The 27,933-nt window shown below is 41.1% G+C and overlaps 1 protein-coding gene across 1 annotated transcript in view; it reads left to right on the top strand.

Annotated features, from left to right (window-relative positions):
• The window catches only part of SCIN (scinderin), a 72,342-nt gene extending 55,747 nt beyond the window's left edge, over window positions 1–16,595 (top strand). The window contains exons 10-16 of the mRNA XM_024577213.4: window positions 2,102–2,192; window positions 6,472–6,642; window positions 10,510–10,687; window positions 10,940–11,061; window positions 13,624–13,701; window positions 15,317–15,377; window positions 15,777–16,595. Of these exons, the coding sequence (XP_024432981.2) occupies window positions 2,102–2,192; window positions 6,472–6,642; window positions 10,510–10,687; window positions 10,940–11,061; window positions 13,624–13,701; window positions 15,317–15,377; window positions 15,777–15,904 (829 nt within the window). The 3' untranslated portion in view covers window positions 15,905–16,595. The remainder of the gene's footprint in view (window positions 1–2,101; window positions 2,193–6,471; window positions 6,643–10,509; window positions 10,688–10,939; window positions 11,062–13,623; window positions 13,702–15,316; window positions 15,378–15,776) is intronic.
• Window positions 16,596–27,933: the final 11,338 nt, after the last annotated feature.

The raw sequence follows: 27,933 nt of genomic DNA, 5'->3' as shown, positions 1-27,933 counted from the left end.
CTGAGTGCAGCTGTACCTTGTAGGTGTGTCCTTATTTTGAAATTTCCTTTTCTGAAATTTTAATTCAGAAAAGTGTTTGTGTAAAGCATGGCATCTATAGTGATCAATTAATTGTTCTTAGCTTTTCTTTTGCATTCTGTTCTTGGTCTCCCTCTTAATTCTCTTTCATATGTAAAAAAATGTAACTTTGGCACTTAGATCTAACAAGAAAGTCTCATCAAGCAATTCAAGAGGATGTTTTGAGGAATTAACAATTCAAAATCCACATAAATAGCTATGTGGATCTAACTAAAGCAGACTAAATCAGGTTGTAAGTTTTAAATGCAGAAGCTACTCCTTAAACCATTTGAAAGTACTTACTGAGCTCTTTCCACGTTCCAAGGACTGCACTAGGTACCAAAGGTGCGGTGGTAAAAAAACAAAACAAAACAAAACAAAACACCCTATGACCACAAGAACCTATACTTCAAAGACAGGCAGATGATTGGCAAGCATTTCAATGAAGTCTCAGTGATTTCAAGAGAAGACCAAGCTGAGGGATCTTTGGAGAATAGATAATCATCCCAGTCCACTCCTAGGCTGGCAGTGACGAGCTCCTAGAAGAAGGGAGAGCTAAATGGGAGCAGAGGTGGGAGCTAGCCAGCAAGCAAATAGGTATGTTGTTCCAAGCAAAATAGGTATGTTGTTCCAAGCAATGCTGGGAAGTTCGCGCTAATCTCCTAGCGATGTACGGTGGGAGCAACGTGACTGAGCAGAAGATTTAACCACAGAAATTAGAAGGAGCCACATTGTGAATGGTCTTGTAATCAGGCTATGGAGCGTGAACTTTAATTTTCAGGTTGTTGGGAGCCACTCAAAGAATTTGCATGGGGCTTGATTGGTTTTGTCTTAGAGAAATTACTCTCCTTGAAATCTAAAGAATAGACTGGCGGGAGAAGGTTGGTGGCAGGGAGGTGACTGAGAATTTGTTGGAATATCCAGCTGAAGGATTATGTGTCCGGAATTCAGTGCAAGGGTAGCAGGGAGGGAAAGGACGAGATAGTTTGCAAGGTACTAAGGAGCTGGCATCTGAAAGACTGGCTCCAGGGAACAGAGGAGATGGCCAACTCAAGGACGGCCCCTAGATTTCTGGTCTGTTCACAAGTGGACAGTGTTTTTTATTCACTGAGATAGGGAATTTAGGAGGACAAGTTTGCCACGTCTCCCTTGTAAAAAATCAAGGAGAAAAGAAAGATAATAAGAATACACCCCATTGTTAACAGTTACTCTCTTTGGGACAGGGCTAGGGAGGAGAGGGGAAGTCATTTAATTTTTTTTTTTTCAATTCGATGTGTTCAACATTTCTATGGTGAGAATACATGCCTTTTTGGGATATCGAGAATATAAGTTAGCTATTTGAGTCCTTCTGTGAGTCTTTATCAGTTAATACCATGGTCTTGAATATGTATCTGTGTTAATGCTGTTTGGTTTGCAGAGCTTCCAAAGCTTCCACAAAGGCAGTAGAGGCATTTAGAAAATAAGCAGATCTCACGAAGACAGCCTTTCACATCAGACAACTTTCCAGTATACTTGATAATTCTGATACAGGGATGCAAATAGGTTAAGTCCAGGAGGCAGAGTTAAAGGTGAAAGATTAGAATTCAATCACCTACGGAATACACAAATTTGTCTTCATATTTATATGAAGACAAAAAATAAGAGGAGACAAGTAATTTCTGCAATGGTCTTTTCTCCGAAATGTCAGGTAATTGAAATTGAACAAGCATTGTACAATGGCAATGATGAATTTCTTGAAGTAGTAAATTCCATTTTCATGAGGAATTTGTGTTTAGTGGGCAATGAGCACCGTATGTTTATAAAGAAATCACATCAAACTAGATTGCTTTTTTTTTCCTCCCGTAAGTGTGAGATTTCAAAATTAGAGGCAAAGAGACAGTAACAGGACAATTCATGGCTCAACATTAGTACTTGCAAAAAACGATGGCTTCTACAACCATGTCATGTGAATTCATAGTAACTTAAGCCTCTGCCTGAAATGCCTGTATTAGAAGGTCTTAAAACTTTCTAATGCAAGCTAATGTATTTCCCTTTGGCCCCCCAGGCAAGGAGCCAATGCCACGAGAGATGAGCTGACGACCTCTGCGTTCCTGACAGTTCAGTTGGACAGATCCCTTGGAGGACAGGCTGTGCAGGTTGGAATCTTTTTACCCCCAAACTCTTAGAAGTTTGAGTTTTACTAGCCCAATGTCTAGTTTAAGCCCCACACTTGAGTTGGGATGGGAACTTGACTGTTTCTAGATACTACCTTTTTTCCATTTTGGAATTCAAATACTCCTACTCCTGTGCCATAGTAGTTCTCTCAGACTCTGGAAGGGAGAAAGCAAACAAAGTAAAAAAACAACAAAATCCAAAATAAACTATTAATAGATTTAAGGGCCCCAAAGAATCTTTCCTTTAGAATCACGTCCTATGTCAGTATCAGTCACCTGACATGAAAACTATTCTGAGTTTCCTCTTCCTGCTGTTAGACAGATGTGAAGAGGTAGATTATGCCCCTACCCCATCCTGCAAAGATGTCAACATCCCAATCTTCTGGACCTGTGGATATGTGATGTTATAAGGCAAAGGAGAATTAAGACTGGAGATAGAATCAAGGTTGCAACATAGCATATGGTAAAATAGGAAGATTGTCCAAGATGATGGGGTAGATCCAGTGTAACCACAAGATCCTGACAAGTGACACAGGGAGACAGGTAGAGTTCGAAGGGGAGAGACTCAGCCAGCAATTGCTAACTTTAAAGATGGAAGGGGCCCCCCTGGAGTAATGTATGCAGCCCCTAAACGCTGAAAAAGCCGAAGAAATGGATTCACTCCTAGAGCCTCCTAAAAGGAACGTAGCCCTGCGGCACCTTGATTTTATCCCAGTGAGGCTCATTGAGGACTTCTGGCCTCCAGAACTATAGGATAAATTTGTACTGATTTAAGTCACTGAAATCATGACAATTTGTTATTAAAGCAATAGGAATTTGATACAGCAGTATAAAACAAGTACAGATTAATAATTCTAATTAATAGTTAAGACATGGAACAATGTTTCACACTCTCCCAAATCATAAAAGTAGGTAAGATGTTTGCACAGATGACCTGCAATAAACCTGCTGAGAGCATAGATCCTTCCGGGTTCCAGAATTTTAGCTGACACAAAGCCTAGTGACCAAACTGAGGGGGCTGGGGAGTGGAGGAGGGGAAAGAGGAAGAGCAAGAGGAGGGGAGGGGAGAGAACACTAGAGGGAACGGGAAAAGAAAGGGGAGAAGAGAGAGGGAAGACAAAGGAGAGAAAGGGAGGAAAGGGATGGGTGGGAAAAGAGGGAGGGAAACCGTGGAGGAGATGAGAGGGAAAGAGAAGCAAAAGATAGAAGGAGAGGACAGTGTGAGGGAGAGAGAGACTCATTATGTGGGCATTTCTCAAAATAAATAATTTGTTGAGAATGATCGATCCCACATTCTAAATGACAATTCTATATAAATGAGTCAACCCGGGCATTGGGGAAAAACACAATTTCTTTCTTTATGTCATCTATCTATCTATCTATCTGGAGAAAAGTAGACTGAATAGAGAAAGAGGGAGAGAGAAATAAAGTGCTGACTAATTATAAAAGTTTGAACATCATACAATGGGACTCTAACATCAGTGTCTGCTCCCAGCTGTCCTCATCGTGTTGAAGGGCCCCTCTCCAGCCTGGTTCGACCTTCCTTCCTCTTCCCTCCAGCTCCTCTTCATATGCTTATGGTGGGATATCTGCTTCTGGTTTCAGGACCCTTATTAGGAAGTTCTTGGCCTTTGCTTATTTAATTCCTCAAAGTGTAACTTAAGTACAGGCTTCAAGAAGGCTTTGTTACTCTTCAATGTGCTCCAACCTGTCTGTCTACTTTTCTTAGTCCCTGGAGTGGCCCTGGCTTGTTCCTTGGCCTTACTGCAAGCTCTCCTTAGTGTGTGTTTCTCCCTCTCCCTCCACCCTCCCTCCCACTCCCTCCCTCGCCTTCCGGCCAAGCAGCTCACACTGCCTGGGTGTTTTCTCAGGCTGGCTTTGGGGAAGGAGTCTGCTCCCAACTGTTGGGGAAAGTATCTTCCCGACTGGGGGTTCAGGCTGAAAGCAGGTGCTGGTTTGGCCAGCAAGGTGACATTCAGCATTCCCTTCACAGGAATGTGTCTAACTTCCTCATGCCTGATGTCAAGTGAATAAAGAATCTGTGTAGTACACAAGTTTTTTATTTTGTTTGCAAAGCTTGTAAATGTGTAATAGATTCTTCAAAGGTAATAATTAAATAGGTAAGTCAGATACTTTAGTACATATAATCTAAGATGTGTAGGCAAAATTTGGTGTTCCAGCTAGTTTTCTTTCTGTCTTGGTACTTGTTAATAGTTCATAGATATACTGAAAAGCAAATTAGATCTGTATTTAAAGGTGCGCATTAACTTTTTAAAAATCAAACTTGTTAATCGTTAATTAACAAATTAGTAAGGTGATTGAATTTTTTAATGTACTGAACCTTATTTCACGGAAGTATTATATTCATTTCTCGAATGAAATATTTCTAATAACTGGCATCATCTGTGCCATTTAAGTGATATTTAATATATTGCAGGTTATGCTAAAACTTGGAAGATACTTATCATGCCTTATAAGTTTCACATTTCGCAGTAAAATGTTTGAGATACCCAATGAATTTCCCTTGTTAGCCAGTTGAATCCTTAATTGACAATGAAGAGGTAATATGTAGTTTAATCACTAGGTGGCAGTAATTTACAAAAATGCACAGGCAACTCAAGTCTTTATTGCTGTTTTAAACATTCTGTAGAGTATTGTAACAGTACTGAAAAACTTTCGGCTTACCTTTTCCCTCTCTTATTCTCATTTCACAGGTAGAAAGTGTCTTAATCAGTGGCCTTTTTTTTTTCTTTTAAGTCTCAGTGTCGTGGGGAGTGATAAGCAACGAGTAACTCCTAGGTAACCTCATGCTGAGCTCTGGGGCTGAGACTCAGAAGACACTTTTATAATTTGCTACTCCCTTGTTTGAATGTTTGCTCACTGAGGGATAACTGCGAAGTTAATTATGGGCAATGCTCCCTAGGCCTCCCTACAATAGTATGTGCATCAGCATTCCCATTCATTTGGCTTCTAGAAAAAGACACACTAGAGTAGGTGAGAGACCATCCAGTTTTAGCATAGGGCAGAATAATTGACAAAAATATGGGACCAGCACAAAATCTGAACATTTTATATTTAAAAAAAATGCATCAGGCCCTGATGTGTGTGGCTTAGTGGGCTGGGCATCAAGAAGCAAACTGAAAAGTTGTTGGTTCGATTCCCTGTCAGGGCACATACCTGGGTTTCGGGCCAGGTCCCTGGTAGGGGGTGCATGAGAGGCAACTCATCAATGTTTCTGTGTCTCTCTTTCTTTCTCCCTTCCCCTCTCTCTAAAAATAAATAAATAAAATCTTTTAAAAAATGCATCAATAGTTTATGCAAGAAATAGGAAATATACTTCTAATGCAATATCTGGTGTTAAGATAATAGGTGAAATTAAATAATTTCCCATTTGTTTTCTTAAATTTCCTTATGCCGCAGTCTTTATAATGTATTGTTTAACCTGACTTGGGAGAGAGAGAGACACTGATTTGTCTTTTCACTTTTTGCACATTCATTGGTGATTCTTGCACGTGCCCTGACCAGGGATTGAACCTGCAACCTTGGCATATCAGGAAGATGCTCTAACAACTGAGCCACCCGGTCAGGACTATAATGTATTTTTTTTTCAAGAGCTTATAGTAAGCAAATCTATTATTACCATTTCCAAAGTTAAGCTTAAAAATAGAAAGTGTATTCTGTTTATTTTTGTCACTTTTTGATGTTTGGATAGAACATTTCTCTATCCCCAGATGGCTATTAAATTATTTTTTCACCTTAGTTGCAGGGATGTGAAAACAATTAGTATGCTTCGTGTTGTCATGTTTGTGGAGGCATTTAAATGCACATCTCTTTACCTGAACAAGATCCAAACTATGTGAAAAACAAGCATATCCCTAAATATCTGTCAGGTGTTGGTACCCTTGAAAAAAGAGTAGTTTTCATGAAAGATGGCATATGTCAGCACTGACTTTCTCTTTTGGAGGAATAGATGAGCTTCTCACTCCCCCCCACCCCCACTTTCTGGAAGCAGAAAGTGGCTGGTAAGATGATGGTCCCCCTGAGAAAAAACTGGTTGGGAGTATGGGGTCTGGAATAACAATTGATTCTTAAGTCAGTCAGACGCTTGACTGTTAATCTGCATCTTCTGTTCATCATTATGCCCCCTTCTCTTGACCTGCGGTTTATTTTATATTCAAAAAGAAAAATGGAAACACGTTTGGAAATGCTACCTTCTCTCATGGCACTCTTCATTTCCTTTCTTCTCTCTCCCCTCCCCCAGATTCGAGTCTCCCAGGGCAAAGAACCTGCTCACCTGCTAAGTCTGTTCAAAGACAAGCCACTCATTATTTACAAGAACGGAACATCAAAGAAAGGAGGGCAGGTACCTGCTGCTCCTACCCGCCTCTTTCAAGTTCGAAGAAACCTGGCATCCATCACCAGAATCGTGGAGGTAATGTCATGCATTCCTCAAAACAGCCTGAGCCCTCAGCAAACATTAGTCTTTACACAGTTGGCAATTAAACTCCCTGAATGTTTATAGCAACTCTAGTGTTCTCAATAAAAATAATAAAGGCAGGAGAATTGAGTAAAAAGTTAACTGCAGATACCAGGCCTCTCACATTTTTCAACTGCATTATACCAAAGCAAATGAAATTGAAGGATAACGTGACAAAGCAAGCTGTCACGGACATGAGGCAGCTTACGTGCTATTTTGGAAGGCCTGGGGGAAGATGGATGTGGGTGCTGATCAGATGACCACGCGGGGGAATTCGAGAGGGAAGCCCCTTGTCTGTCTACGTGTAATGAATGTGGGAAACAGGTTTTACCGCGTTGGGCCAGACCGTAACTCCACCAGCCCAAGATGCTGTCTGGCAGCAGCCATGAAAGAAACATACCCCATATCACAATGTCACTGGAAGAGGAGCCCCTCGGGTATGGACGAGGGCAGCTGGCACAGGTTTTTAAGTGGCTAGTGCTTTGACCTCTAGGATGATCCATCACCTTGCAGGCTGGTCACCTCAGTCACTCTTGAAATTCGAGCCTCCCAAAGCAACCTAAAACTGCCCTTCCCACCCTCTATATCCACAAACAGGAGCCCACCTGCCAACCTTTCTTCTGCACAAGCCATTCAGCTGAGCCCTTAAAGCCAGGTGAAGTCATAGCATCTCTCTACCTGCAGCCATCCCCCTTCATGCTGTCCTGTTCTCTCAGGGTACAGATTCCTGTACAGCCCCCTCAAGCAGAAATTGTGTTCCCCCAGTGCCCCTTGTGCTGCTGTCTACTGAGCAGGCGGTCCTTCCTCTCTTAGCCTTCGATGGCTTCAGCCAGGCCCCGCTGACCCCATCACTCTGGCTTCGCTCATCCACTCTTGCCCTTGCCCCATTTTCTCTCAGGCTCACAGGCTGGATACCAAGCCTGCCACGGTGATCACTACAGCGCCTCGGGCAGCTGTTTCAGACATCTCATCTCAGACAAGCATGGCCTGTCCTTCAGCACCTTCACTTCAGGAGGCATTTTTCAGCAGTTCTCAGTCTCAGACCTGAATCCTCAAACCCTCTGCATGCACCACACCCTGCAGGTCCCCCTCTCTCTCCAAGTGCCGATGTCCCTGCTCTCTACGGGTAACAGAATCAGAGATCACATGGAATCACCTCTGTTCCCTTCCAATTTCACCAGCTTGTCTGCACCTGTGTATTCTCCCCACCTGCTTTATGAAATAAATTTAAACAGTTAATACCTTTATATTTAATAATATTCCATAGTGGTCATTTATACACATTCTAAATTATTTTAGAAATTAATATTGATCTATTCTTACCGATAAATTAAAAATAAATAATACTGTTTGTATAAAGTATATATTGGTAAATAATTTAATGTATATTTATTACAAAAAGAAATAAAATGTGACTTCTATTTGAGGCCAAATATCCCACCTCCACCTCACTGCCAGCTTCTGTCCAGGATCCCTGAACTTGAGCTTCCTAGGAACTTCTCTGATTTTTCTCTGTCCCATGTTACTCCTCCTCCAGTTCACCATCATTGCAGGCAATACACTGCTCTCTCTTTTGTGTTGTTAATTTATTCTTCTGTCCTGGGTCACTTATTTTGTAATAAAAACACGCCTTTAAGAGGCTCCCATCCTTCATTTACAAACCATCTCTTGATCCTGGCTCTCTCAGTGACGTACTTCCTCTGTCCACCTTCCAACCACGAGTCCTCCAGACAGTTGTCTTCACTCACCTGCCGTCTCTGCTTTCCAAAGCCCCTCCTAAAGCCACTCCACTCAGACACGCCATTCCGCCTGCCTTCTGCCTTCTCCGGTCTCCCTTGTCTTACCTCCCACTGGCATTTTGACAGTCTCCCTTCCCTGTGTTCTTGAAACACTGTTTTGTTTTGCTTGTTTGTTCTTTTACCACTGGCCTTCTGAAATACCACAATTACAGGATTTCTTCTAAAGTTCAAGGCCACTCTTCTAAGGGCAGTTTTGCTGGACTCGCCTCCTCTGCTAGCCCTCTAGGCACCGGAGTGCTCTGAGGCCTGGACTTGGCTCTCCTCACTCAGTTACACGGTTTAAATGCCATCGTGTGTATTGATCTCAACCCGAGTATTCTGTGCATGGACTCTCATGTTCAATTATGACTCTCTATTTTTTAATCCATCAAATTAAAAGACAGTTAAGTTCTCATCTACGGGCACCCTCCCTTACTCTCTGATGGAAGAGTCCGAGGGAATCGCTGCTTCCTTGCCTCTTTCCCGTGGACACTTACTTATGAGACATGGTAGCCTGCTTGTGATAGAGCTCCTTTATTTCCCTGTGCCTCTCAAAGTGGCCTGCACATCCTTAGGCTCTCTGAGATATACTCATGAAAATCAATGTTTATAGGGCTTTCTGTTTTCATACACTTTAGAACTACTTCCCTGACCCCACACCAACCAGGGCATGGGCCTCTCGTCACCCCTCTGTCCATCAACCAAGCTCTTCCCTCTGTGCCAGTGAGACATTTAGATTAGAATTGGAAGTCATGATGTCTGGAATTCTCTGTCATCACATCCCATAGATGCCTTTGGGCTTGGTCCAAGAGGTCTCGTTCCCACTGAAAGAGGGGAATAACCACATCCCTAGATGTTACCACCCCCTTCAATGTTTCCAACAGCCATCCCTTCCTCCTATACTGCTCTCTCTGGGGACAGGGGCCTGACGACCCGGTGGAATCCAACTCTACACGTAGTCGATGCTTTCATCCGGCACCTCAGTGTGGTTGGCCAAACAGCATCATTTGGCAGCGCTGATAACCAGCGCCTTGAAACACTTTCTTCACTTGGCCTCGAGAATAGCATGTTCTTGTTTTCTTCCTCCCTCATGCTGCCTCCTCTCCCTGTTATCACTCCTGACACTGAGTCCCACAGTCATGCACAAAATAGGGTACACGTGCTGTCAGTGACACAATCACACAGCCAGACAGAGGTTCTCACAGACCCTGAGGACACAGAGAGGCACAAAATCACAAGGTCCTGGACACGAAGATACAAGCCCATCCTAGACCCTCAGGCCCACTGCCAAGCCTGAGCCTCTGAACAGGCCTGTCCCTGCCCAGAGGTTCCACCTTCAGCCTCACTCTCCAGCCAGATCCAGTCCCTCAGGGTCCCTTTCAGTTCTCTGTGGCCACATGGGGCAGCAGTGTGTTCACCTGCATGGTCCTAGACAGTGTCCATGGCTTCTTCATTGAAAGGAAGGGGTATGTCAGCGCTGTGTTTAATTCACTACAAACAGTCTTTTATCATTTGAGCAATGATTTATCGGAGCCTGGAGCACTTTCAGTGAAACCGTATTATTGTTTCTTTGCTTACATTGGCCCCCAGTCCCTGTTTTGTGATTTGTAGGTGTCCCTTTGGTTACCTGATAAACCTTCTCTCTTGCTTAGCAGGGGAAAGAAAACTGAGTACCTGTGTTACATGTATGTCCTTTGTAAATACTATTCCCTCTTTTTTTTTTTTTTTTTTTTGGTAATAGCCCATCCTAGTTTTTATGATCTCTTTAAATATTATCTTTGCTACTTATCCCTTCGGTTTGGTTCATTTTATTCTTCGAGCCTTGCGCTCCTGTCTGTGGGTGGTGGGGAGTGAACCCGACACAGGCCCAAGTGCCCCTGCTCCAGTGTGGTCAACACCACGGGGGCGCCCGCGCGCTGCCCTGAGTTAGCTCCCTGGGATCGGGGCAGGAGGCCATGGGTGAGTTGTCACAGTTTCTCTGATGTGTTTATTGAAGGGACAGCAATGTGTTTGGATCATTGTGTTAATTTTCTTCATCCTGTAGGTAGATGTCGAGGCAGATTCGTTGAATTCCAATGACGTTTTTGTCCTGAAACTGCCACACAATAACGGCTACACCTGGGTAGGAAAAGGCGCGAGCCAGGAGGAGGAGAGGGGAGCGGAGCACGTGGCCAGTGTGCTCAAGTGCAAAACCACAAGGATTCAGGAAGGAAAGGAGCCAGGTGTGTACTGTGCGGCCTGGGCCACTCACCAGAACTTACCTTTGGTATGATTGCACATCATGTAATTTATTTTGTCCAAAAATAGTCACTTTGTAAAGGTTGTGGGGAGCAGGGATAAGAATCCATTAGCTGCCAAAGCGGGTGATGGTACCTGCTGTACTTAAATAATTTCTTAACATTAAAGTCAACGTAAGATACTGTTTGTTAATAGTATCTGAAAATGCATTGGGTAATGCAGTGTGTCTCCCACAGAGGAGTTTTGGAATTCCCTTGGAGGGAAAGCCCACTACCAGACCTCTCCACTGCTAGAGACCCAGGCTGAAGACCACCCGCCTCGGCTTTACGGCTGCTCTAACAAAAGTGGAAGATTCGTGGTAAGGGCCTGGGGAGACTTTCCAGCCACGTTATCCTCTGATCCTGTTTCCACTCCCCTGCGAACCATAGGTGGTGCTCTTCCCTCGTCACCGTGTAGTTTTAAGAATCAATGATGTTATGGATGTGAAAGCACAGGACTACTGTAACGAACCATATAAATCAAGCCGCTCTTAAGAATACCAGCTACCTTGCACCAGGGTCAGCATGCCTGTGGTTGGTTGGGTTGCTAATTGAATAACTTGACACTTCCTATAGCAACAAGAGTGGTTTCTGATCAAATGACATAAATGTTACCCTTCAACTTCCAAGGGGAATAAAAGTTTCACCATGCTGACTGAATGAAATATATTACAGAAATACTATAATCATTGGTCAAAATCACAGAAAGCTACATATGCACCTGCAAATTAACTGCCATCGGGAGGAATGTTTTATTTCAGAGTCATTCTCAGGCTTTGAATTCCAGGTATGTGGAAGTAAAAGTATCTGTGTCGAAGAGTGATGTTACACTGGGCTCTGGAATATTCTGGGCTGCGGCCCATCATCTGAGGTTAACCAGAAAATTTCTTTCTCTGTTCGCCAGACTAGGCTCTTGTATTAATATTTTGTTTAAAGAACAAATTCTTTTACTATGTAAAACTTGATCTAAAGGTTTTGTCACCACTTCCTGGTGAATAGACACTTTATTTCTCAACACACACACACACACACACACTTGAAAATTTCTTAAGTATTTTCCCAGGTACTTGCTTGCTAGAAATAAAATGCTTTGAAGAAGAAACTGCTCAGGGACCAACCACACTTGATGTTTATAAGTGATTTGACCTAAAAAGTAAAGATTTAAATACTGGATTGTGCTAAATGTTTCATTCTCAGCCACCGCAATTGCTCACCTGCTTTTCTAGAAACCTCTGCATTTTATAAACTTGTCATCAGGACAATTTGTTATTTTACTCTTTTGATTGTTATTTGATGTTGCATCCAAACAACTTCTTTCTCAGCATATGCTCCTATAAGTTCTTATTAGTATTATTTGCTAATATTGCTATGAAAAGTGCAGCTTTTAGAGCCAGTCTGCTTGTGTGATATTACTTACTTGGTGATGTATTATTTGCTGGCTGTGTGACCGTAAGCTGGTTACTTACTGTCTCTGTGCTGTAGTTTTCTCATCTGTTAAATGGAGCTAATGCTAGTACTTTCTTCATAGGGTTGTTGTGAATGTTAAGTTAGTTGTATATAAAGGATTAGAACAGTGCATGGCACAAAGTAAGTAATATCTAAGGTTTGTGCTTTTTAAAATGTGTATCTGATTAGTAAATGTTCTGTAGAAAGATAATGTAAACAAATTTGTTGCCCTCGGTAAATGGTTAGCGTTTCATTTGTTGGCTTGTTGTTAAGGACCTCAGTACCCCATCCGTGCAGCAGATGTGTTTATTGTCATGCTCAGAGAGCGGCAGATTGCCCAGGGCCTGTTTATGGAGGCTGGGCACAGCTGGGAGGCTCTCCTGTGGCTGCAGGTTCATGCCTGCTTTTCCGTGGCAGACCCCAAGAGCACAAGAGGGTCCCCGCTGAGTCACATTGGCTTATATGACATGGCCAAGGCCACCGTCAGCTCTACCAACTCCACTGCACTGCAAAGTCACATGGCAAAGGGAAGGACTGAAGAACTGGAAATTGTAATCCAATCTACCACACCTTCCTAAGGATCAGGAAGGTTTTATCCAGACTTCTTTAGAAATATTGAACTTTCATACCTACTCACTAGTACTGGGTGTGTTAAACCAACCTTCTGTATTATCCTTTAATGTTAACTATAGAGAACACAATTCAACCCACTTGAAATAAAAATGAGAAAACTTTGCATAGGGAATATGTTATAATTTTATCTTATTAAAAGTTGTTATTTCTAAAATGACCATATATATTGATTTTCTGAAAATAACCTCAACCCACAAAATGAAAGACAATTTAATACCCAGACCATAAACTCAAATGTGTTGACATAAGAAATGTCCAAACCTGTAGAGAATTTTTATGAGTTTATTTGAGCCAAAACTGACAACATACACCATTTGAAACAGATCTCAAATGCTCCAGAGAATCACAGTTTTGCGGCTTCTTTCATGCATTTGAAATTAAGGAGGGAGCATAAGGAAGGCTACAGGGAGGTGGGGGGAAGCAGGGTGGGGATTGCATTACAGGGTAGGTAACAAGATTCTGTGCTCTCTTCCTCAATGCCTCCTTCCAGGAGTATTACTTCGGGCATTTCAAAGGTGTCTTAACCTGGATGCACAAGAACAATGGACAGGGCTGGCTGAAAACCTCTCACTAAAGAAGTTGTAGGCCTGGGATGTGACCACCCACCATGACCTGCCCAGTTAGGGACGGAGGACCAGATCACCCTGTGTGGTTACTGTCCACAGAATAGATCCACTCCCTTTCCCCCCACGAATGCCTTCAGAGACCTTTGGAAGGCATCATAAATCTGTGAAGCGGCTTGTTTATAGATTAGAAAAATTACTACTTTACCATTTGATCATAAAGTTTTTTATGCATTTCAGATTGAAGAGGTTCCAGGAGAGTTCACCCAGGATGATTTAGCAGAAGATGATGTCATGTTACTAGATGCCTGGGAACAGGTAACATTATATTTTGTTCATAACAAGAGCGTGTACTTGCAGCTGGGAGCTGACAAAATCGGCTTTGAGAGGCAGCAAGTCTAATAATAAGTGGATCTGTGGATTTAGGCAATATTTAAAAAAGATATTTTGGCAAAAAATAAGACTGATACATGTAGCAAGTTGATGTTTTAATGTAAAAATAATTCCACGGTTACCATCTTTGGCTGCATAAATTTAGGCAAAAAAAAAAAGACCCTTCTACTTTTCATTTATTTGTAAAAAATTCACCCCATCTCCTAACTTGTTCATACATTTATATATTCACTTAACTAATAAATACATTAGTGAATAAAATAAATGGGTATATCGGGGTACAATGCCATGGGGGAGACTGAAATATGCAGAATTTCTCTTGAAATTTGACAAGAGGTCATAGGAGACTCTTCCCCTAGGAAAGAAACAGACACAGAATAGTTTTGAATCTGCAGAATAAAGTATGTTGCTGTTATGTTTATTTTGGAGAAAATAGTGATTTAACGTGGCACATCTGACCATTGTGTTTTAACCTCGATTTACTATTATAAATTAACAATCATAAAAGGGGAAAATAAATCTGTTAGAAACTAAATCACATTGAACTATTATGAAATATTTGTATATATGAATTTGGACTAATCCCGGAGTCAACCAAAGCTATTGTTATTTGTAGGTCTGCTGTTAGTTGCTAAGTCATTCAGTTCTGTTACCCCTTAGCTTCTTGTTAACTACACTCACTGTGGGGGCGATCACTTCACAGTAGATACCAGAGCGAATCCTTGTGTTACACACCTGAAACTAATACAATGTCATGTGCCAGTTACACCATGTACGTTTTATGTACATGATCTTGCTGTCCTGGTTTGTGCTACACCCTGCAAGCCAATATTCCAGCCCTTTCAGTGTGAATTAGAACACAATCAAAAGCAATTTGACCAAAATCTCTCTGCCAACAAGTGACTTTAAAGTGACTTACATATCAGGTCATTCAGGAGAATTTTTCAGCATTGAAGTACCCAACTTACATATTTAAGAAGGAGAAGGATACATACAGAATATATAATGATAGCAGTTTACGTAAAACCGCAATCTTTAAATACTAAAGGTTACAGCACTCTTACCAAATTGTTGTAGGATACAGTAGTACAGGAGAACACGAAGCTTCAGTCAGAGGTTCACCACTCTCTGATTTGATTCGTGGGGTGCCTGCAAACAAGCTGAGAGTGTACCCCTCCCTGTAAAATATAGAGATAATGATGGACTTACACACCCCAGCGGAGGGTGCAAAAAATAACCACACGCAGTCAATAAGTTTTTGAGAAAGTTCCCGTTATGAACTAGACAGTGTTACATAAACACAAACTCTCAGAATGTGAAACCTGAGGTGAAACTTGTCTGCATGTAAGTTTTGGTGTCTCCTAGGAAGTGTGGGCTGTGGGAAAGTGGTTGAACTTCTCCACACGGCTGTGTCCCTATTTCTAACCCCTGGGTTGTTGTACAGTTTAAATGGGCAACCTGTAGGAAGAATTTTGCACATGACCCAGCTCTCAGTTCGTACTCCCCAAACAGTAGATATCATCATTGTTTCATTTTTCAGATTTTTATTTGGATTGGCAAAGATGCCAATGAAGTTGAAAAGACAGAATCTCTGAAGTCTGGTAAGCTAGTTATCAATTATCCTAAAAAATTTTAATTCACTTACATTTTTTGTTATAGAAATAGTAAAACCTCCATCACTGGTGTAATCTAGATTATTTTTTAATTCCTTTCAAATAATGCTGTTTTTGGCACTTTTTTTAGTTATTGAAAATATAGAATAATTATGCCATAAATATAATTCTATAAAGTTTGGATTTTTTTTCAGGCAATAATGAAACTCTCATGGTACCTTCCATAGTGAATGAGAGAAATAATCTATAAGTAATTGGTCCTATGAAACAGTATTTGACTACTTTGGGGCAAGGAGGATTTAATTTATTACCTTTATTGGAAACTTTTCATTCTATAGTTACTTTAATCAAAACTAATTAAATTTATGTCTTTGTACTTCTTTTTAGCCAAAATGTACCTTGAGACAGACCCTTCTGGAAGAGATAGGAGGACGCCAATTATCATCATAAAACAGGGCTATGAGCCACCCACATTCACAGGCTGGTTTCTGGGCTGGGATTCCAGCAAGTACTAAACTGACTTTTGTAGGGAAAAAAACCCCCACCCTGTTTGGAGGGTAAAAAGGGGGGAGGTTGTTTGTGGGACTTTAGGGAATTAACCTCAGCTATCTGGCTATTTTTTAAATGCCTAGTTTTGGTTTGAAATTCTTTTTTAAACTGGATTTTCTTATGTTAATATTTTAAAATAACCTAAACTACACTTTTGTGATGGACCATTATTAGGTCTGCTTGCAACTGATCTATGTCTTTTTATATTACCTTTTATAGGTGAAAAGCTATGCCAAGCTAGGGGAGTTTGCAAGGAAATTTTATTATTCAGAAGCCACTAGCCAAACTTGTTCCTTAACACGCCAGAGAATACAGCCATAATGTTTCGGAGGTTCTCCTCCTCTCTATGTGTTGTGTTCAAAAGAATAATATATTTGCAGTAAAGTTTTGTTAAGGTAGCTTTAAAAGCTTGTTTTCCTTCTTTAGCCAATGTGACCTTGGTGCCATTGACCCTTTGGTGTCATTTTCTAAGAGAAACTTCACCTTTTCTGCCTCTTTAAAAGCCATTAAGAGCATGGCTCTTTCACGACAAAATGATTTGTATTCTTACCCACTTAGAGATATTAATATTTGACAGTACATGTTTAACATCACAAAAAAAATGTACAAAAAATTCACCAATGCTTTCATCATTAAAATATATCTTTTTGAAAAGTTTTTTTGTTGTGACATTTTGTTCAAATGTGATATGTGAGTTAATCAGATGATTAATTTTAAGGTTAAATCCTTTTATGCATAAATAAACTTAAATGTCCAAATTAGACAACCTGCTCTGTCTGCTGTGGCTCAGTGGATTGAATGCCAGCCTGCGAATCAAAGGGTCCCTGGTTCGATTCCCAGTCAGGGCACATGCTTGGGTTGTAGGCCAGGTCCCCAGTAGGAGGCACACGAGGGGCAACCACACATTGATGTTGCTCTTCCTCTCTTTCTCCTCCCCTTCCCGTCTCTAAAAATAAATAAATAAAATCTTAAAAATAATTGACAACCTTTCCATGGTTATATAATTATGAAAGATATGTACTATACCATATAGTACATATGAAATCTGAGTCCTGTTAAAAGATAAACTGAGGTATATTAAAAGTTTTATAAATTTATTTGACCAAAAATCAATTGAAATTAGACAACACCAAACCAGGAGTTCAAAGTGAGACATTTATAGATAAAATGGGAAACCAAGCAAAGAAAGTACCAATTGGCTATAGCCTATAGCCTAGTTGGTTGTTCACGATTGGTTGTCCTTAGGTTTCGATTTTTGTGACCTTGAGGCATTTACAAGCTTGGGTTTTGGTTTGCTAATGCAGGCCTCCACAGCATCACAACATCTCACTCCAGTGGCCTCCTTATTTAAGTAATTTAACAGCCCCAGAGAACAGGAGTTGGGGCAGAAGATGGGGCTCCAGTGAAGCAGAAACCAACTTTGGCAGTAGGTCAGGAGACAGCTGAGTGTGGCAGGGAAGCTACCTGTCCATGGAATGGGGAACCTGAGCCGGGGATGATCGAGGCAATTTTCAACTTTCTCCGGGAAAATGAAAGGCCTATGTGTTTCAGACTAGGTCCTGGCATGGGGAAGTGGGCCCAGTTCCACTGTGGCCTAAATATGAATGGTCTTGTTGAGACTGGGGGCTTGGGTGGGTGGTAAGGGCAGCAGTGAGAAGCTGCACTTCCAAGGAGTACTCATTCACTCAATAAGTATTTATTAGGCATCTACTTGGTGATAGGTGCTGTTTTAGGAACTTTGGGTTTGATGTGAATGAAACAGACAAAATCCCAATTGTCATAAACTTTATGTTCTGGAAAGGAGACTAACAAAAAGTCAATAATTGCACATACTATAAAACATTGGAAGTTCTATGGAGGAAAAAAAATGCAGGGAATGGGAACAGAAATTGCTAGGTGAAGAAGGAGGCAGAGTGCAATATTAACAGGGTGCTTAGGGAAGGCCTTGTTAGGCAGGTAATCAGATAATTGTCAGGGGGAGGGAGGGACCCTTGTGACCCCACCCAGGCAGAAGGAATACCCAGCACAAGGACTCGGAAGTGGGAGTATGCCTGATGTAATGGGGCTGACGTCCAAAGGATCAGGGAGATTCTTCAGGGCTCTCTCCTACTGTCCTCATCACACTAGATTAAAGCAGAACCGCTGTTTCAAGCCCGGGCTGTGAAAATACCGGGTTCCTGGATCCCAAATATAAATACTCAGCGATGTGGACACTGGAGGAGACAGCCACGGCATTAGCACAATCATTATGGGAAGGACATAGCTCCTGGACAGCATTGCTGTGCTGAAACAGTGGGTCACCACCAAAATTACCAGCAAGTGTGGCTGCTTTATCAAGAAGACTCAGGAACCCTCCTGAAGGGCAGTGGGTGGAGAGAAGGGTGAAAGAAGATTTGTAAAAGTTTCCTGGAAAGGGGAAGTTAGGGAGTTGCTGTTTTAATTTCACACCCAAAGCTGGTATGTCTTGAAGGAATACCCATAACACATCTAAAATCAGGACAGTGGGGAGGGGAACCAGTCTTCTTTTTTTAATTATATATATATTTTCATGCTATTTTGGTTGTCCCCACTTTTCCCCCTTTGCCTACCTCTACTTAGCCTACCCTCACCCCCACTCAGGCCATCCCCACACAGTTGTCCCTGTCCTTGGCTAATCATTTGACCTTCTTCCAACCAGTCCCCACTCCCCCCTCTGACAGCGGTCGGTCTCTTCCATGTATCCATGCCTCTGGTTCTACTTTGTTTGTTAGTTTATTTTGTTCATTAGATTCCACATATAAGTGAGATCATATGGTATTTGAAAGACAAATACCATATAACTGACTGGCTTATTTCACTTAGCATAATAGTCTCCAGGTCCGTCCATGCTGTCCCGAAATGTTAGAGCTCCTTCTTCTTTGCTGTGATGCAGTATTCCGTTGTGTAAATGTACCACAGCATTTTTATCCACTGATCTACTGATGGGCATTTGGTGGATTATAGATGCGCCATTGTCCTATAGCATGTGTAGTCTTAAAACGCAAGTTATATGTAAACCTGCATAGAAATTAGTCTTTTGAATTTCTGAAATGTGGTTGCATGCAGCCAATTAACAAATATAAACGTTTCATAATAAAATTTCTACCTTTTGTGGATGGAGCTAATGCTTATTCATTTTTAATATGAAACATGACATTTCTTGCCGTGACCGGTGTGGCTCAGTTGGCTGGGCGTTTTCCCACACGGCGAAAGGTCGCCGGTTCCATCCCTGGTCAGAACACATGCTCGTGTGGCAGGTTCAGTCCCGGCCCAGGTGCATGATGACAGAGGCATCTGTCTGATCAGTGTTTCTCTCTCACATGGACATTTCTCACCTGCTCTTACTCCCACTCTTCCCCTCTCTCTGAAAATAACTAAATAAGATATTCAAATAAAATCAGATTTCTCTCTTTGATTTTCCTCAAAGATTTCTGGGATGAAAAAAACAAAAATATTGATATATCGAGTCCTCAGCTAGGAGTGTTTACAGACCTTTCCTTGCTTCAAGTAAGATCACACACTCATTTTTGCATGAAATTTGTGGCTAGAAGACAACAAAATTTAGTGAATCCAGGAAAACCAAGTGTTCATTGGAAATAAATATTTAGTCGGAAGTAGCACATCTCAGGAATTTCAAATAAGCTATCAGATTGTGGTATGAAGTTTGGGCAAAGAACCAGGAAACAAGGAACCTAAGTACAGTGAACTATTTTATTGTCTTAGCTATTGTTTGTTTGCTTTGTTTTGCAAGACCACTAAAGAATTGACTTCAAAATAACATATATTAGGCAGGGTATTCAGAGGGCTAAAATAAACATAAAATTTTTTTAAGGTACTTAAAATATTCACTGAGAGAAAATATTCTGGGCCATAAAACTGACTTCAGTAAATTTAAAGTACTGAAATTATACAAACTATGTTTTCCAACCACAATGGGTTAAACAAGAAACCAATGGTAGAGGTATCTGGCTACTTCCCAAATATTTGGATAAAAGGAGAAACCACAAGGGAAATTAGAAAATATTTTTTATCTCAATGAAAATTTAAAACAGCCCACCAAAATGTGTGGGAAACAGCAAACTCAGTGCTTAACAAGATATTTATAGCCTTAAATCCTAACACAGATAAATAGAAAGAACTCAAGTCAGTGATTTGAGTTTTTACCTTAAGAAACTGTAAGAAGAGCAAATTAAACCCAAAGGAAACAGAGACAAGGCAATGATTGACTAATACAGAAAAATACAAAAAAGGAGGAAAAACATAAATTGCTAATATCGGGAATAAAATAGGGGTATCGCCACAGAACCTATGGGCACCAAAAATAAAATAAAAACCATAATTTTATGCTTATACATTTGACATTGATGAAATAGGAAATTTTGTTGGGAGACAAACTACTAAAGACAATTCAGGGAGAAACGGGTAACCTAAGTTGCAATGTACGTACATATTCAAGAAATTGAATTCACAGTTAAACACCTGAAAGAAAAGTCTGGGCCTAACTGAGCTTTAGTGGTGTCTTCTATCAAACATTTAAGCAATAAAACCAATTCTATAGAAACTCTTCCAGATAATAGAAAATTTCTCGACTCATGTATGAGGCCAGTATTACTCTGACCAAAATGAAACAAAAAGATTGTAGGAAGAGAAAACTACTGTACATACCAGTATTCCTCAAAACACCAATGTAAAAATCTTAAAATTTTATCAATTTGAATCCAACAATACATAAAAATTAAAAGGGTTTTACCCCAGAAATTCATTTTAACATTTAAAAATTTATCAAGAAATCTCCATATTAACAGCCTAAAAGGGGAAACAATATGAACATCAATAACAGCCATAATAAAACTCACAGAAAACTAGGACTAGAATGAAATTCCTTGATCTTAAAAGAGATCCCCACAATAAAAAACAGCTGACATTGTATTTAAAAGAAGACCAAATTTTTGCTACTAAAATCTGGAGCAGGATAAGATGTTTGTTCTCATCTCTTCCATATTTCACTGGAGATCTTAGCAAGTCTATTGAGGCAAAGTTTCTCAGCCTTGGCACTGTTGACATTTTGACAAGTCCTCGTTTGACAAGTCCTGTGCAATACGGGGTGCTTGGCAGCATTTCTGGCCTCTGCTCACAAGATACTAGTAACACCCTTCTCTCCCTACCCCCACGTCCAGTTGTAACAATCAAAAATGTCTCCAGACGTTTCCAAATGTGCCTGAGGAGAGAGGGAAGCAAACTTGTCCCCTGTGGAAAACCACTTCAGTAAGGTGAGAGAAAGAACTAAAAGGCCTGAAAATTGGAAAGGAAGAAGTAAGTACTCTTGGTGGAAGTGATCTGGTCATTAATAGCCTTTACATGCTCCCAGGTGATTATAATTGCAGCAAGGCTAGAGGCCTACCAGAGCCTGTTGCAAATCAGATACAGCTCTCTCCAGCTCACGATGCCCGCTTCCTTCACCGGCCAGGGAGCATTCTTATCTAGGTGTCCCTTGTTTTATTGAGCTTCACTTTATTGTGCTTCACAGGCATTTCATTTATTTTTTGCAAACTAAAAGCAAGGCCCTTCACCAGCAAAAAGATTATGACTCGTTTTGTCATGATATTTGCTTCATTGCGGAGATCTGGAACCAAACCTGCAATGTCTCTGAGGTATGTCTGTACTAGAGCTGACCCTTGAATAACGTGAGGATTAGGGGTGACAAACCCACCACCACACTCACCTTCCCCCCAAGTATTTTTGATACAAAGTTGGGAATCCACGGTTGGGAAAGCGAAAATATTGTTTTTGGTATGCAGTTGGTTGAATCAGCTAATGGGAAACCCATGGATGCTAAGGCCTGAATATACTGAAATATTTGTAGGGGAAAAAAATCCATGTATAATGGACCCACACATTTCAAACCCGTGTTGTTCAAGGGTCAACTATATTTTCATATGAAAAACTCTCAGACACAGTAGTTGATACTTGGCAAAACATCCCTTTTATTTAAAAGCCAGGTATATGTCTTACCCTGCCCTCAAATAAAATTTGAGGCAGTGAATAGTCTGAAAAAAAAATATCTACACATCAACAGCAAAAGATTTATTTTGTTTACTCTAGAAATAGATTTTTATGTTAAAGCATTAATGATGGAAGTTGCCTATTTGTATATCTCTTCCAGTTCTTTAAAAAAGTGCTTTGCCCAATTAAAACAAAAATTGAGAAATTAAAAAAAAACCCTTCAGAGATGTACACATTCAAACAGCATAATAGAAGGAATTCCTTGTCTGTGTTAATGAAGAAAGACTTTACTAGTTCCTGAAAACACTGAGAAATAGTCATATTTACTTTTATTTTAGATTGAAGAAGCGTAGTGTTTCTAGGCAGGTTAGGTGTAGCTGTGTTCCTAGTCTAGAAGTGTTTTATACCGTTTTCCAGTTTTGAGGTTCAACAGAGTGCAGTCATGTTCACTTTATCATATACTTGCTGCATGCGAGGCTATGTGACATCATGTATATCCTGACATACATGTTTGTGTGCACACCCTGGTGTGTGTGCCAGTGCCGGTGAAACAGCAGAGGGCACGTAGTTAAGGGTGCCCTGCCCTCATGGAGCTCTAGTCTAATGGGTGGAGACAGAAAGGAAGAAAATGCTCAGATACATAGTCTGCCATATAGCAATAAGTGTTGTGAAGAAAAACAAGGCCAGAGAGGAATAGGAATTATAAAATGAGGGATTCTATTTTAGATAGGGAAGTCCCCTCCTGGGTGACATTTGGACACAGACCTGAAAACAATGAGGGGATGAGTCTGTAACCTTGACTAGACCATAGGATGCCCAGATACCTGGGTCAACAGTGTATCTGGGCCTGTCTGTGGAGGTGTTTCTGAAAGAGATTAGCATCCGAATGGGTGGGCTTTGCCCAATCTATGACGGGCCTGAATAGAACAGAAAGGTGCGGAAAGGTTGAACTAGTTCTCTCTGCCTCACTGCTCCAGCTGAGATGTCAGTCTCATTCTCTAGGACTGTGACTCACCATCGGCTCCCCTGGGTCTCTGGCCTTTGGACTCAGACCAGAATTCACACCACCAGCTGTCCTGAGCCCCCAGCTTGCAGGCAGCATACTGGGGGACTTCACGGCCTCCATAATCATGTGAGCCAGTTTCTTATAAGAAGTCTCATTTTGTATATACACACAGCCTATTAATTTTCTTTCTCTGGAGAACCATGAGTAATGATGAATACAGAGCTCTGGGCTTATCTCTGGATGGGGACCAGCAGAGCCTTTCACAAAAATTGATAAGAAGCCTCTTGGCTTATTCAAGGAATTGTGAGGAAGCAGCGTGGCTAGAGTACTTGAGAGAGATGGAGAAAGGTGAGAAATGAGCTCAGAAAGGCTGTGGAAGCGTAGATCAGTGGAATTTTCGTACCCCCGCCCCGGGTGAAGTATGGTAGAGTGACATGGTTTGTCTCGCATTTGGAAAGGCTCGTCCTTGCTGCTGAGTTGCGGAGAGACTGCAGGGTCGCAAGCCTGGAAGGAGCGGCCCGATAGGAGGCTTTGATTACATCCAGGCAGAGCTGACGGTGGTGGTGAAGAGGGACTGGATTCTGATATGTTCTGCGCATGAAGCCAATAGGAGGGTAATGGACTTGAGAAAGGGTGTGAGAAAATGAGAGAAATCCAGTATCACAGGAGTTGCCATTTACTGAGCTTGGGAACACTGCGTGAGGAGAGGGTTTGACTTTGACGGGGGAAATAGGAGTTGATCATTTTTGCTTATCCTCTTGGACAGTCAAACAAGTTGTTGAGCGGGCTGGTCAAGTTCCATAGAGAATTGATGGCCAGGAACATATATTTGCTATGAGTAAGTGTATAGATACATTTAAAGACGCAAGGATGGACGTGATGACCTAGGGTGTGAGAGTAGATAAAGAAGACATCTGAGAGGATTACTGAATCCTGGGATGTCTTGCTATGTGTATGTATGGGAGGCAAGGAGGAGCCAGGGAAGGGGATGAGAAAAAAATCCCAGGGAGGCAAGAGAAACGCGGAGGGAGTCCGTGAGAGAATGCTCTACTGAGGTCGTTGACCCTCTTCCATCATAAACCTGTGAAGTGTAAGGAAACAACCACATGTGCCTTCCTGATCACTTCCTAATACAACTAAATTTTCTTGGGAATGTTCTAGTGGGTGCTTATGGGGTATTGATCACCAAATTGTGCATTACCTAAAGTACTGATTTTTAACCAGGGCCAATTTTGTTCCTCAGACGACATTTGACAACAATGTCTGGTGACATGTTTTGTTGTCTCCACTGGGAGACGTTTAGTGTTACTGGTTTCTGGTGGGTAGAACCCAGGGATGCTGCTAAATATCCCACAGTGCACAGGACGGCACCTGACACCAAAGGATTATCTCGTCCCAAGTCTCAACAGAGCCAAGGCTGAGAACCCCTAACCTATGGTAACTGCATTTCAGAAAAGACATAAAGCAGTGCGTTACTACAGAGAAATTTTTTAAAGAACAAACTAATGTAAGATAATGCCACATGATAAGGGAGCTGCTTAATTTTTTTATGTAGTGTTTCACAAGAAAACCAAATAAGATCTCTGAATTAATAAACTAAATTTGCCATATTCTTATCATTATAAAATAGAAACTCTATACATAAAACCTAATTATTTAACAGATATAAAATATATAGATACAGGTATGTGTATAAGGTAACATTTAAAAAAATTTTAAACATTATATTTTGATATTCTATATTTAAAATTGATATTGTTGAATCTTAGTATATTCATCTCTTATTGCTACTATAACAATTTTTTCCAACTTCAGTGGCCTAAAACCAAATAAATAGATTGTCCGTTGGTTCTGGAGCTCAGAGGTCTCAAATGGATCAACAGGGCTGCTCCCTTTCCTTCTGGAGGCTCCAGGGGCAGAAGCCCTTTCCTGCCTTTTCCAGCTCCTAGTGGCCTTCTAAATTCCTTGGCTCGTGGCCACTTCTCCCGTCTTCAAAGCTAGCTGTGAGGCATCTTCAGAAGTCTCTTTCCCCATCTGAACTGCTGAGTGACCATCAGGAATAGCTCCTTCTCTGACTCTGACTTTCCTGCCTGCCTCCTTCCCTTGTAAGGACGCTTGTCATTACACTGGGCCCACCTGGATAATCCTGGATAATCCTCCCGTCTCAAGACCCTTAATGTAATCCCGTCTGCAATGTCCCTCTAAGGGACATGTAAGGTCCTAGGTCCAGACAGCATGTGATCAGAGGGGCTATTATTCTGTCTACCGCCCTGGATGCAACCAGTACTCTAGTCGGGTGGCATATTGGGTAAAACTGATAACCTGAGAAGCAAATATACGTTCCCATTCTCTTTTGTCAATTCCAACTTCAGCCTAGACTCTCATTTTTAAAATAAAAAAATAAATATAATTGTAACTGGAGGGAACTCTAGTCAGTACTCCATCTCTTTTCTAATCTTTGCAAAATTGAGGATCTTGCCCAACCTGACACTCTTATAGCCAGAGGCAGAAAGAAATTCCTCATGCTGGGCTCACATAAGGCAGCTGCTGTCTGCACAAGTACAACAACACTACTTGAAAAGCAAAAGTATAGGCAGACAGTTAAGAAGACAAGGGAGTGGAGAGGCTATCTCATTTGAACTTGACCAAAACTGAAATATTCTGAGCAACTAGTGAACTAAGTTTTTTAATCCTCACCAGAAGATATGTTTATTGATTTTTAGAGAGATGGGGTGTGTGTGTGGGGGGGAGAGAGAGAGAGAGAAATAGATTGCCCCCCTTCCACCCCCTGATTAAGGATTGAGACTGCAACCTAGCTATTCCCCCAACCCAAGACCAAACCCTCAGCCTTTTGGTGTCCAGGATAACACTCCAACCAAGCAAGCCACCCAGACAGGACACTAAAAATCTAACTTAATAAAATAATTCAGAGCTTTGCTTTGAGAGTGGCATTTTTCTGTTCTCAGCTACAGGGTACCTGTGAATTTTATGTATTTGAAGATCCAGCAGGGACATTGCTACACTGATAATATTCTCAGCGGGTTACCAGTGAGGTTAGGCAGCAGGCTTCTAATGGTGCATAATATTCAACCCAGGTTTGAATGAAAAGAAGCATCACGTGAGATTTTTGACTTCTGAATATAAGAGTGCTTCTAAAAAGGTCATATTTTATAAGGTCAAGTATTATTTTACAGGAACTTTTATCGAGGGCACCAGAGATAACGTCTTTTTTTATAATCCTTGAATCTTCTGCTCATTTGAGTCTGCATTTTATTCTTTTGTCGCATGTTTCTGGCCCCAAGAGGTCACCAGTGACTGAAAGCAGAGAATTTGCATAATGACTAACTGGCCCTGTGGAATCCACATAACCCCTTCTTGATGTTTCCGTGATGATATTCCTTAAGAGCAGAGGTCACTGCCAGACACAGTATATTTCTCAAGGAATTTCATAGATAATACATAGGAGCAAATTTGTCCACATTCCAGCACCCAAACTGGCACTAGCTCAGAAGAATGTGTAGGCAAAAATAGTCACAGAATAATGAATACCCAATTTTAATAAAAAAGAGTTAATAAAAAGTATGAAAATTATGTTCTATTTTCTTATAATGATTACAGGTACCCTGTAGTTTGTGAAAGTACTCTATGATTCTAAAATTTCCAGCTCCATGGGTTATTTAAAAATGTACTTTGTACCTGTTGGCTTTTAGGGTAATTATTAAGTGAGACCAAAAAGGAAAGGGTGTAATTTTCTTTAATTCTCTAGGCATGTTTTCCCCCCTACAAAGTAATCTATTCAACCTTGGCAGAATCAGAACCCCTTCCGGGCATCTCCATAGTGAACCCTAAGAGCCAAATATATGGGACAGATTATTGATGCCGTCAGACTTCCTTCACTTAGTCTGAAGCACTGTGGCTGGTTCAATAATAGTGCAAGATTAAAGAACACTGTGTGGCATCTTTAAAACTTCTATTTATCAATTTTAGAGAGAAAGGAAGGTGGAGGGAGAGAAAGAGACATTGATTTGTTGTTCCATTTATTTATGCATTCTTTGGTTGATTCTTGAATGTGCCCTGACAGGGGATCAAACCCACAATCTTAGCCTAGCAGGACAATGCTCTAACCAACTGAGCTACCCAGTCAGTGCCTTGTGTGGTATCTTGATAGGTCCTTAGAATAAAAATCCTTTGGAAGAATCCTGGCTCCACCATTACTAATTGGGCCAGGTATATTAGGTAAATCACTCCATTGCTTGTCAACTTCAGTTTCCTCTATTGGTTAAGAATGTATTTGCCCACCTATTCACCTTACAATGCAAGTATTAAATGGCCTTCACCAGTTAGTGTGGCTTCTTAGAAAAACCCAACATAGCCGCTGGCCGTCGGCAGGAGATGGCTGAGTAGCTAACCCAGGTTACATCAAATGAAAAGAGAAAGAGGAGACTAACGAGAGCGTGGCACAGCTCAGGATGGCCAGATTATGAAGACAAAAACTGTCTGAACAAAACCAAAATAAACAGATATGCCAGAAGTGGATATGCTAAAGAAGGAAGTTATAAGCCTAATTGAAACTGTGGGCAGGGGGAAGAAATAGGGATATTGGGAGAAGCCCAAGGATTGAGTAGAATAAATAAGACCATACTGGTGGGGATGGTGGGGTGATGGCCAAGGAAACTGAGTGCAAGAAACTATTCCTGGCTTGAAGTACTTTGTGCTCAAAGAGATTTGATATGTGTGCAGAGGTGAGGAGTAAAAAATGAAATGAACACCACCTATACAGAAGACAGGGAAAATTCCTTCTTTTTAGAAGGAAAGAAAAGCCCCTTTTATAACAATGTTGACCATTTTATGTACTCACCTTTTACTTTAGCACACACAGTCTCCACTATCAAACACATCAGTAAATTTTGATTTTATTGAACGTTTCAGAAAGTACAATGTAGACGTTTAAAGAGGTATTCTCTCTAG

This window comes from Desmodus rotundus, chromosome 6, assembly GCF_022682495.2.
Source record: "Desmodus rotundus isolate HL8 chromosome 6, HLdesRot8A.1, whole genome shotgun sequence".
Classification (NCBI taxonomy): Eukaryota; Metazoa; Chordata; class Mammalia; order Chiroptera; family Phyllostomidae; genus Desmodus; species Desmodus rotundus.
The sequence above is the reverse complement of the archived record's forward strand: the minus strand, read 5'-3'. Positions and strand labels throughout refer to the sequence as shown.